The sequence below is a fragment of the Crassostrea angulata genome, chromosome 9 (assembly GCF_025612915.1).
Source record: "Crassostrea angulata isolate pt1a10 chromosome 9, ASM2561291v2, whole genome shotgun sequence".
Classification (NCBI taxonomy): domain Eukaryota; kingdom Metazoa; phylum Mollusca; class Bivalvia; order Ostreida; family Ostreidae; genus Magallana; species Magallana angulata.
This window is the reverse complement of record NC_069119.1, coordinates 1-12979: the sequence shown is the minus strand read 5'-3', so window position 1 is coordinate 12979 and position 12979 is coordinate 1. Positions and strand designations below refer to the sequence as shown.

The 12979-nt window shown below is 35.9% G+C and overlaps 2 protein-coding genes across 2 annotated transcripts; one reads left to right on the top strand and one right to left on the bottom strand.

Annotated features, from left to right (window-relative positions):
- Nucleotides 1–2281: 2281 nt before the first annotated feature.
- LOC128163155 (contactin-1a-like) lies at nt 2282–11384 on the bottom strand. The gene is made up of 7 exons (XM_052826687.1): nt 11375–11384; nt 10197–10496; nt 9667–9830; nt 9019–9142; nt 7260–7430; nt 3425–3562; nt 2282–2307 (listed from the first exon to the last, which is right to left on the bottom strand). The coding sequence occupies exons 1-7, from the start codon at nt 11382–11384 to the stop codon at nt 2282–2284; spliced, it is 933 nt and encodes a 310-aa protein (XP_052682647.1).
- Nucleotides 11385–11466: 82 nt separating this feature from the next.
- Nucleotides 11467–12973, top strand: LOC128163153 (uncharacterized; the record flags this gene model as incomplete). Its single annotated transcript, XM_052826684.1, has 1 exon — nt 11467–12973. A coding segment is annotated over exon 1 (1460 nt), but the record flags the coding sequence as incomplete, so codon positions are not given.
- Between the last annotated feature and the right edge of the window lie 6 nt (nt 12974–12979).

Sequence of the window (12979 nt, the reverse complement as noted above, 5' to 3'; positions counted from 1 at the left end):
TTTTGTACCTATTTTAATAGGTACATATGAAGTACTCTTTAGGCACAGATAAAGTATGCCTATATGTACTTTTTTTTGGTATGGGTACTATTAAAGGATTGCAAATGGAGAATTTGACAGTAAGGGGCCTTATGCTGAATGGAACATTTGACTCTCCAGCCCGGTGCCTTTTCCAAAACATGACACAGTTTAATGGATTTTATGGCTGTCCTTATTGCCATGCTCCAGGAAGGACTGTGCAGACAAGTGAGAGAGGCCACACCCTTGTGTATCCGTTCAACATGGACTCTACAACAGGGTATCATGATCTGCGAACCCATGATTCCTTCACCAGGAACGGAGAACAGGCACAACAAAACAAAGCAAATGGAGGAACACAGACCATACTCGGTGTGAAAGGACTAACATGGTTTTCCTACCTCCCAAACTTTGATATCGTTCGAGGAGTAGGAGTTGATTATATGCATTGTGTCCTTCTTGGAGTCGTCAAGATGCTGCTGAATTTATGGTTTGACAAGTCGCACAGGAACAGCATTTTCAGCATCTCCTCAAAAATTCAGGAAGTGGACCAACGCCTTCTTAACATCAAACCACCGAGTTTTATCACTAGACTGCCAAGATCTCTTACTGATGTTTCCCATTATAAGGCTGCTGAATTCAAGAACTTTCTCCTGTATTATGGACTGCCTTGCCTTTATGGAATTTTACCAGCAGAACAGTACCACCATTTCTCCCTCCTTGTGTTTTCCACATACATCCTTCTACAGGAGAAGATATCAGCAACCAACATCCTCCACTGTAGGCAGATGGTAATGGAATTTGTGCTTAACATTCCTGTTCTTTATGGAGAACGATATTCAACATCCAATACACATCTTCTGCTCCATTTGACAGACAAAGTGATGGACCTTGGACCATTATGGGCCAGCTCATGCTTCTATTTTGAAGACTTTAATGGACAGCTACGACATCTTTTCCATGGCACCCAGCATATCGAAACACAGATTGCGTTTGCTGTTGGTGTCCATCAAAGTCTTCCAAAACTGGCCAAGTCTCTAAAGCATGGAACAAGTGAGAAGGATCTGTATGTGAAAATGATGGAGAAAAAACCTCAGAGGACTGGTGAATGTATTGGAGATGGATTCTGTGTAGTTGGTGCATATAACAACAGGACATTTGCTCCAGATGAAGAAGCCGCAATTTGTGAAACACTTGGAGATTTCAATTCAGCACTTTTCTTTAAACGTCTGTCCATAGGACATCAGATTGTGCATAGTACGGAATACAAATCCACGCAAAGAAGAAACAATGCCATTGTTAAATACAAGGACAATTTTGGTGAAGTGAAAACTTTTGTTAAAGTGAATGTAAATGAAGAGACATGTGTTCTAGCGCTCATCCACCCAATGGAAAGATCCACAGTTACAATCCCTAACTGCCAAAGAGCTGCGAATAGCCACTCCATACCATTGAGGCCACCATCAAGAAGATATATTGTAGCTGTGCCAGTGAAGGACATTTGCGAAGTATGTGTATGTGTTTTGTTGAGCGATGAACTTTGTTTTGTTTCGGCAACACCAAACAGAATTGAGAAGGAGTGAGGAACTGTAGACTTAGCCAGAACAGTTTGACTTTCTAGTGAACTGACTGCATTTCTTAAAAATATTAAATATGTACTCTTAAATGAAACATGCTGTGTAACGGTAATTGTAATAAATAAAATGTTATTATTGCCTCTGAGAGCACTGAATCTATCATTTTCATTTTTGGCATTAATATGTCTGATTTGACTGTCTTTCAAATTTATAAAGCAAGTAATATGTATGATAGATTTGTGTGCAAAGGTGGCATATTACATGATGACTGTATATTGCATTTTGTTTTATTTTTACTACATGTACTACAAGTCAAAATTGTTATGTGCAGGAGTAGTATTCAAATGAAAGTGTATGAAACGAAATACTTAAAAAAGTTAAATGAAAAAATAAATGCATGCATAAAATCTCACTAGAACCTACAATGAAATGTAGACAAATGAGATTGGAAATGTTATTCAGCAAATTCTTAAAAAAAATCATTAAAAAAAAATAAAAATAAGACTAAGTCTCCAAAAAGGCACACTTTAGGTACACCAGCTTTAGTTAAAAATTACTAAGTCTAAACTAGATACATTTTAGGCACACTGAAAATTTTCTAAGTCCAACAGGAAAAATACTTAAAACAGTTAAAATTTTCTAAGTTCCAATTAGGCACATGTTAGGTACCTATAAAAATATCTAAGTTAATAATAGGCACATTTCAGGCACACTGCAAAAAGACAAAGTCCAGCATAGGTATCTTATAGGTACACTGCAAAAAGTTTAAGTCCAGCATAGGCATTTTATAGGTACACCATGAAAAAGATAAGTCCAGTATAGGCACATAGTAGGTACATTGAAAAAATATTAAGTTCATTTTTGATACTTTTGAGGTATGCCTATTTTGTACCTATTTTAATAGGTACATATGAAGTACTCTTTAGGCACAGATAAAGTATGCCTATATGTACTTTTTTTTGGTATGGGCAAGCAAATTTTGGACTCATGACATGCTTTTTCGTAGCTGATGCTTTTTTCCAAATGCACTTTATTGTAAGACATTAATATTTTGAAAATGAAATAAAAAATAATGTAACGAACATGTTATAAAATGTTCAACATTTTGGCAGATTTCAATTCTAATTTTGATAAAAATGGAATGTCACAATATTGGGATTGCTATTTAAAGTTGCTCGGTCCGATTTTATATCAAATTTTATGCACGCTTTTAAACGATGGCTATGCTTAGTATATGTATAATAATAGACATTGCAGTAGTTTTACCCGTCAATTATGCCAAATTTCAATGAAGAAAAAAACGTACAAAATTTGCTAACAAAACAAACGACATTAAAAGGTACCTCGTTATTTCGCCTCATGTTAAATTTCACCCCTGACGACGAGACGGGTATAGTTGTATTACGAATCTGACATCGCTTTAAATAAAGGTCTAAATGATCAGACAAATTACAAATAAACATGTGTACGTTTTGTTCGCCAATATTTCTAAAGTCTGCTTTCTTTACAATCGATGCTTAGCATGCGGATTGAATAACCCCAATCATTCGGTGGATGAAACCAAGCGGTACCTTTTCTAAACATTCCCGTGATGCATTTTGATTTGTTTTTTCGTTTGCCCAAAGAGAAATTATTTTTATTTACTTTGAATATTTCTAAAGGAGATTGATGCTGCTGGTGTAAATAGGAGAAAATCCATAACTTTCTAAGATAAATGATTTGTATGAAAAAAAATTTGATACTGTAATTACAAAAAAATCGGACCAAGCAGCTTTATCTAAAATCACAAAACAAAGGTTGACAGCAATGGTAATGTTGTATTATCTCACCTGAAGGGGCACTTGTTGGTCCAGCTCCGTAGATGTTGATGGCTAGGACCTTGAATCGATAGGAGGACCCAGGACTCAGGTGCAGGACCTTAACGGACCTCAAAGTTCCCTCCACTGTAACCGAATTCAGAGGAATATCTGAAATCACACATCGGCACTATATTAGATAAGAGAATGAAACAAAATCTTTCAGAACATTCATGTCTCAACTACCATTATTACGGGCCGCCGGAAGACGGTCCGTTATTTGATACACATTTAAATATTGTTACTGCGTTTCTGCGGGATAGTTCTTTTTTAATAGCGAGCGCAGCGAGGCGGCACGAAGCGCCGCTCGCGTAGCGAGCTCCATAGACAACGTGTACGAACGGAGGAAATTCGAGTTGAAATCTGCACATTGTTCAAAGAAAATTTTATGAGGCCACGTGAAAACGTTCTACTATCCCAGTGATCCTTTGCGGTGCATAGCAACTTGGCGGAACAGGAAGCGTTTCTAAGGAAAATTCTTACCTGTAAATCGCATACATCATTTTCATTTAACAATAAAAAAATCCTTTTAAAAACATTGAAAGTAAACAACACATATGCTTACGTAAAAACTGTACCTATGACGTCATTTCCTTCCCCGAATTTGTCCGACAATTTACGAAAACTGTCGAGCGCAAAAAGTTAAGTATGACGTCACAGTGACCTCGCGTTTAATATTCCGGCGATACATTTAGAGGTGGATCAAGCATCTGTACTGAATGTAACGTGTAGGAAGTACACAGTAGGGAGTCACCGTTAATACTGATACTGCGCTCACTATTAACGGGGACTCTTTGGCTGATTAGTTTTGTTTTGATGATTTTTTTTGCTCAGTAAATACACATGCAAGTTCCATGCTAAATTTATTGTATAAGTTAGGTAGATGACAAAAAATTATTAAAAAAGAAAAGTCTAAAAACAAAATGAGAAATAACACAGACACACAATTTATTGATTTTAATGATCATTATTGAAAGGTAAAGAAGAGAAAATTTTTTAAAACAAAACCGGCTTTGTGTTTATCAAAATATTCTAATAAGTCTGTTTAACATTTTATTGATGCTCAGTGGTTGGTTTTTGTTAAAGTGTATAAACCTAGTAAGGGATCATTGGAATAAAAGTTTGATATCTTCCGGTTCCTTGCGGTGGTAAAAGTTTTCGAGACAAAGCCAAAGTTTTTTGGTTTGGTTAAGTCCATGGGTTGCATTTAACAATGATGACAGATCTATGTGTGACTCCTTCTGCGCTCGCCCCAACGGTCACACCGTAAAACATATTAGCGAGCGCAGCGAGGCGGCGCGAAGCGCCGCTTGCGTAGCGAGCTCCATAGACAACGTGTACGAGCGGAGAAAATTCGAGTTGAAATCTGCACATTGTTCAAAGAAATTTTTATGAGGCCACGTGAAAAAGTTCTACATATCCCAATAATCCTTTGCGGTGCATAGCAACATGGTGGAACAGGAAGCGTTTCTACGGAAAATTCTTACCTGTAAATCGCATACATCATTTTCATTTAACAATAAAAAATCCTTTTAAAAACATTAAAGTAAACAACACATACGCTTATCTAAAAAGCTGTACCTATCTGAACTTTTGCTGACATATGACGTCATTTCCTTCCCCGAATTTGTCCGACAATTTACGAAAACTGTCGAGCGCAAAAGTTAAGTATGACGTCACAGTGATCTCGGGCTATATAATTTCAGAGGTGGATCAAGCATCTGTACTGGATGTAACGTGTAGAAAGTACTTAGTATCAGTGTTAACGGTGACTCTTTGGCTGATAAGTTTTGTTTTGATAATTTTTTTGCTTAGTAAATACACATGAAAGTTCCATGCTAAATTTACTGTCATATTGATCTAAACATATATGCATTCGTTAGGTAGGTGACAAACAATTATTAAAAAAGAAAAGAAAAAAGAAAAGTCCAATCATTATTAGATCTACGTGCAGCCACGTTATTTTGTAATGAATGCATAAAAGAAAAAAAATTAACTGTTAAAATATCTACATGTATTTGTTATAGTTGCATATGTGGTCAAACCTTTCAATAATATTGGATATCACACACTAAAAAAGGGTGAGGGCACATGTCTACAACGCTTATATAGCGTACAAAAATTAAAAAGATTAAAAACAAAATTGATGTCACAGAGGAAAATAATTAAAACACAGATAACAACAAGGAACAAAATGAGAAATAACACAGACACACAATTTATTGTTTACTGATTTTAATGATCATTATTAAAAGGTAAAGGAATGATGATAAAGCATAATTGTATTAACATTAAAAATAACCAAACGGCTTTGTGTTTATCTAAATATTTTAATACGTCTGTTTAACATTTTATTAATGCTCATTGGTAGCTTGTTTAAGTGTAAAAGCCTAGGAAGGGACCATTGGAATAAAAGTTTAATAACTTTGGGTTCCTTACGGCGGTAAAAGTTTTCAAACACAAAGCCCAAGTTTTTTGGTTAGGGCAAGTCCACGGGTTGCATTTAACAATGATGGCAGATGTGTGGTTCCTTCTGCGCTCGCCCCAACGGTCACACCGTAAAACATATTAGAATTAATATTATAAATATTTTTATGAATTAAAAGTAAATTTGCATGTAGAAATATGTTTTATGCCTTTTAAAAAATTTCACATATTTTTTGTTTTACTCGTAAATGAAAAATAGGTCATACTTAGTAGATTGTCGTGTTTGGCGCGTTTTTATCGAGACTATAATCTATTCGGAAAATTCCGGAGTTCTTCATTCTTTTCAAAACAATGCATCGGGCATTCGGCACACCTCGGCAGATTCTTACCTCATCTAAGTAGGATACCGGAATCGGCCGAGGTGCGCCGAATGTGCATCGGGATCGGTATGCGGGACATACTAAAGACCTGAATATCATTAAATTTTATATAACTGATATATTTGAATTTCTATGTGCCGTGTCAAATAAAATGACTTTGTGTGTGTATTTTTTATATTTCCATGTAAAATGTGGTACAAAATAACATGAAATGACATCCATATCAATTACTTACGCAAAAATATGACAGAAATGAAAATTTGAATTGACTGGAAAATTTAAACTAATCAATTTCTATTTTATCATGTGGTCCCTTGAAATCATATAAACTAATGCATTAAGTTTTCATTCAATACAATGCAAAAAAAAAAGGGGTTTGAAATACATAATCTCCAAGAGAAAAATGATGAGTTGAACTTTGTATTGTACAAATCAATGTGTTTTCCATTACTTCATACTATGGCCATGATCAAACAATTAATACTGTTAGAAATGCTTACAGTAACGAACTCGATTCTTTATGATAATAGTAAAATGTTAAACTTCAAAACAAGTTGCTGAAAGTATATTTATATTTACCATAAAAATTAGTACAACCAACTTTTATTTTCTTCTTTGTGGTGTGTTTTTATGTAAACAACCAATGATTCATACAACAATTATATTTTTTGCGGCCCATTTGACGCTTGCATCAAGATGATTTCTTGTTATGTTTGATCTAACTTTGAAACAGAGACCCAGAAGATAATGTGCTATAATTTTTTTAAGAACCTTACAAACAAAAGAATCTGAACAACATGGGTCATTTCCCTAACCTCCTTTCCACACATTTTTTCACCAAGGGACGTTGCAAAGAGTGACATAAAACAGACTGGCGTTCATAATATAAAGCACAGCTGTGGAAATCTTTACTGACTGATGACACTGACTTTACAACTATATTCGAATGCAGGATCTTAATGCCCCATTACTTTTAATAAATACTGAAAGTTTTCACTCACTCATTATCATGTTCCATTTGCTCTCAGAGTAATTTGACTTGGTGAATATGGAGTAAGCCTGCACTGGTCTCCCATGAGTGGCCCCATCTTGCCATGCAAGGTGAATAATGTATGGATCAATGGATGATTGTCTCTTGACAACATGGACACCAAAGGGCTCCCCAGGGGGTCCTAGCAAAAATTAAATACAAGTTTAAGAAGAAAAAAATCACTTGATGTAATTTATTCTCATTTTACAGAAGGAAGACAGCTGATGCAGACAGAGAAAAACCCAATCTGTAACCATTAAAGTCTTTGTCGATGATCTTTCTCATATTTTCTTATTCTAATAAACATCTGAAAATGCAAGTCACATAGACTGAAATAAAAAAACAAGAAGAGCTGTCTTCAACTTCAAATGGAATTGTTTTCTTGACATAAGGGGATAATGACATTCAATATCTAGGATTGACAGCATGACTGATAATATAACAAGTCTATGAATCTTGACATTAAGTAAAACAAGTGAAAAGCTGTCAATGTGACAGCAAACCGGGTTTTCTTTTATGTGAACTGTATCCATAATCCATGTCAAACCGTATCCAGTGAAATGGATAAGGTGAAAGGATACCCTATATGGCGTATATGCAATATTTTGCGAAAAATGACCAAGTTCAAAAGCTGGTATTTTTTTCATATATTATCGGAAATCAAAATCCTAGCAATATGCACACCTCTGATATATGTACAATTGATCTGCAAAAGAACAACTTCCTGTCTTGAAAACTGTAGGAGGAGTTATCTGTACAATGAGGGTACCCTTTTGGCAGCCGCCCGCCCAACCGCCCACCCACCCATCCGCCCGACATTTTCACCATTTTTATAACCGGATTTTTCCGTTGGAAAACCCGGTTAACAAACATAAATTGAAAGCAGAAGGACAGCCAACAATTTAGGATTTCAACAAGATCTCACGATCAATTTGGCAAATCATCATTCATGACTACAAATTGACGTCACAATCAATGATTGTTTGATTAACTTAGAGCTGAAAGTTTGACTGACAAAATGACAGTCAAAAAACCTTGATGTCACCTAAACTGACAGCATGATAACAATATGACGTTCAATGAACCTTGACCATATCTAGAACTGACAGCAAGACTGACAATATGCCAGTCTATGAACCTTGACCATATCTAGAACTGATAGCAAGACTGACAATACGCCAGTCTATGAACCTTGACCATATCTAGAACTGACAGCAAGACTGACAATATGCCAGTCTATGAACCTTGATATTACTTTGAACTGACAGCAAGACTGACAATATGCCAGTCTATGAACCTTGATATTACTTAGAACTGACAATATGCCTGACATTTCTGACATTATGACAGTCTGAATCTTGATATCACCTAAAACTGACAGCATGATTAACAACATCAAAGTCTATGAACTGTTGCATAACCTAGAACTGATAGAAATACGGACAATGTGACTTTCTTATAATCTTGACATTACCTAGGACCAACAAAATGACTGACATATGAAAGTTTTAATCTTGACATTACCTAGAACTGATAGCATGATTGAAAATATGACAGTCTTCAAATCTTGACATTACCTAGCGGATAGCATTATTGATAATATGACAGCATATAAACCTTGACATTACCTAGGAACGACAATATGACTGACAATATGAAAGTTTGAATCTTGACATTACCTAGCTGATAGCAGTATTGATAATATGACATCATATGAACCTTTACATTACCTAGAACTGACAGTGTAGCTGACGTACTGACAAAGTCTAGCTGGGTAGAGGCCGTACAGGTGTACACTCCAGCATGTCTGAATTGTGTCATCACTATATATAGATCACCAGTGAAAGGACTCCTCTGTTCAAGATAATAAACGTAATGTAAACATTACCAATGGTAAATGCAATGGAATTTTCCACATCATTTTAAGGTGGCTGGGTGGACAACAAATTAACCATCAGATCTACCTTAAATTTACAGATATGATTTGTTCAGCTGAAAACTATTACTTAGTAAATAAAAAAACCCATGAAATTATACATTTAAATTTCGTCATTTTCCTACATTTTTATAAAGAAGTCTTCTTTTAAAGGAGATAGCTACAGTTAAAAAATGGCCATGACCATCGAGCAAATTCTAGCATGGATTTCACGTGAAGAGACACAAGTTTGTAATCAAGTGAAATAAAATCAAGTGGGTGTCTTTAATTCATATAAAGCTCCATGTCAAGATTGTTGTCTGTACATGGTATGATTTTTGAAGGAATGTTGTTTAAATTATAATTTATACAGTAATATGTCATTGACTAAATTTGAACACTGTAATATAAGGACATTGAATTATGGGTATGAGAAAGATTTGTACACAGTTCTATTTAGTACCATCTTAAAGTTGTTATCCTGCTCAGGATCTATACTTTGGTCGTTAAAGGACCAGGTATAGACGAGTTCTAGACCGGGGCTGTAGGAAGCTCGACAGGACAGCAGGGCTGTTCCATTCACCACCACTGTAACAGTTGAGGGCCGCTCCACCATTACTGTCCTACCTAAATATATGTACATCATAATTTGTATTTTACAGAGTTTAAATTGAATTGTCGACATAAAATTAATTTCATGTACATATACATTCACAAATTATTCTATTCAAATTGAAAAATTGTTTAAATATATAATGAAGGGATAAGAGCTACTTACCTATTATCTGCATGATGAGAAGAGAATTAAGAGACTGAAGAAAAAAGATGAGCAGAGAGAGAAAGAGAGAGGTGGACAGACAGACAGAGAGAGAGAGAGAGAGAGAGAGAGAGAGAGAGAGAGAGAGAGAGAGAGAGAGGGGTGGGGCAATTTAAAGAGGAGCAGCAAGATATTGGAAGGAAGGAAGTCAATAGGATAAGAAATGAGAGAAATACCTAGCACTGTCAGCTCAGTGGAGCTCTGTACTGTCCCATGTATATTGACAGCCTTACAGGTGTACAAGCCCTGGTCTGTGTAGCTCAGGTTAACAATCCTCAGGTGACCACTGGTCAGTGACTGAAGGTGGACAGGTGTCCCTTCCTGTCCACTATCACCTGGAATCACCTGTCCCTCATACAGCCAGGTGATGTTGGGGCTGGGCGCAGCCTCTGGGTGGCACAGGATGGTCACAGATCCCCCCAGTGATCCAATGGTGGTGGATTCCAGCGGTCTCTTTTTAAAGGAGGGAGGGAAAGCTGTTGTGAAAAAAATGAATCTTTGATAAAATAGTTACTCTTTAAGAGATGAATGATTTAAACTACAAGCATTTTACATTCTGCGACCTCTTTTTTAATAAGTTTAACATTTAAGTAAAATAAAAGTCTAGTTAATATCATAATAATTCAATGGCAATGAATTTCAAATTTTCCATGTACACAAATGGAAATGTGCTTTTAACACTTTAAATTCATAATTTTTGTGGGCTAATTTTCTTTAAATTTTTTCATTGTTTTAAATTTATTATACTGTAATAGTTTTAAATGAGATCAGATGTAAGGCTTTTCAATATTTGGACTTAAGGAATTTCAGAATATAAAATATCTTAGACATCAACTTGCTATATGAAATTAAAAACAGAAAAAACATTTCGTAATATATAACAATGATGACACAAAATTTTCCAATATGAAAGTAAAATTTGTGGTCCAATTAGCATGCAATGAAATGGGTCATGAAAATTTCACTAAGTATTGGACAATGAGAGCACTGATGCATAGTGTACAGGTGAGATAATTTACCTATGGTTTGACAGGTGTGTTGTCTTCTGTATTACCTGCACACAGGTAACATATCTAACTAATTTGAATTCGCAAAAATTTCCTTTCACGGAACAATACACCAGAAGAAACAATAATAACAATTCGTCTAATACACAGGCATGTTGTGATCGGATGAAATTTGTTTTTAAATAATAGGATTTTGAAATCAGGTATGTAAATCATTTATTTTCCTGATATTTCTACTCTATCATTGTATTATTAAATATATTATGTAGTATAAATACATGCAAAATGTTCAACAGCAAATTGTTGACATCTTTTAAACTTCTTATTCAAGTACTGTATTATTTTGCCTGTTAACATTGTGGTTTACCAGTTTTAATTCTTATCAACAATAACATAAGATTTCAAACATCACGTTATTTTTATACTGCAGCTTTAGCTTCAAGAGATCAATCTTTCTCCCAACTGTGTTCATCTAAAATAGAGAGTATGGACCACTCCATACCACAGGAACACTCAATGTCACAAGAAGTCAAGACATGCGAGATCTGTGCCGCGGCCCAGCTCCAGATATTTTGCAACAACTGTCAAATCAGCTTGTGTGGTAAGTGTGACACAGAGCACAGAAAAGGAGGGCTGTGTGGTTTACATGACAAAGTGCTGTTCCCGGACCTAAACAAACTGCTGTTTCCTAGCTGTACCATCCATCAAAATCAGATCTGTCATTCCTATTGTAAACAATGCGACATTCCCGTCTGCAATAAATGCAAGACCCAGACTCACCATGATCGTCATGAGCTGATTGAGATGGCTCACTTTGTCAGTACGAAACTCAATGAGATTAAGGCCGAGATAGAAGAGCTGCTGAAAAAAGTCATCCCCCAGTGTAGACAAACTAAAGCAGACACTGCTTCCAAACTCTCTATGACTGAAGTCAAATACGACCAGATGATCCATGAATTGGAGATTCATCGGAAAATCTGGCATCAGGAAGCAGACGGTATATTCAACAGGGTCAGAATGAAAATTCACAGCGAGAAGGAGAAAAGCCTCAGAGAACTACAAAACCATCTGTCTGATCTTGCCCAGATTTACAATGTTATGTACCAAACAGTTCAAGAGGACAGGGACATATTGATGTCAAAGGAGGCTGCCATAATAGCTGCCCACAAGTCTAGATTGATGGACTGCTATCAATTTAAGACTGGTCCCGACATCAAAATTCCGATACTAAAGACAAAAATAAACAAAGGGAGGGAACTCTCTTTACAGCTGGAAAACATTGAAGCCTCCCTAACTCAGAATTCATGTGTTAGTAACATGATGGAGAGCATCTCAAATGAAACTTTACCAAAAGATTGTATATGTACCAGTATCACCAATTCAACATCAAATGAAAATGTGCAATCAATACCACTATGTGCCCTTTCTGCACTAAATGGAAGACCAGTAGCAAAATCTTATAGTAAGGTAGCAGATAGCATTGCTAAGGCAACTAAAAAATTGTTGCTGATTAAACAAGGTGATAAATGTCTTCAAAGAAAAACAAAACCGGAATCTACATTTACATGTCCTAGTTCTCTAGGTCCATCACAAGTGATGTCAAGAACTCTAGATCTGCACCCTACAGAGAACATGGCTTGTACGGCTGTGAAAACGATGGAGGTCAGTGTGATAAAAAATACTACAAGAGATAGGTCAACGTCTTTGGACCAATCTAAACAAAATCCAGTAGAAGAGTTAACAAAGACAATACTAGTAGCCCACCGCACTAAAGCAGAACAGAAATCTTTGACAGAAAGATTTTCAGCTATTCCTTTGACAAATGGGCAGTTGTTGAAAAAAGCTAGAGTGATATCTAGTTTTTCAACAGGACTAGAGAATCTGACTGCAGTAGCTTGCTACGGGAGTCGAGAGGCGTGGATTTGCGGAGAAACCAAGGTCATAAAGCGACT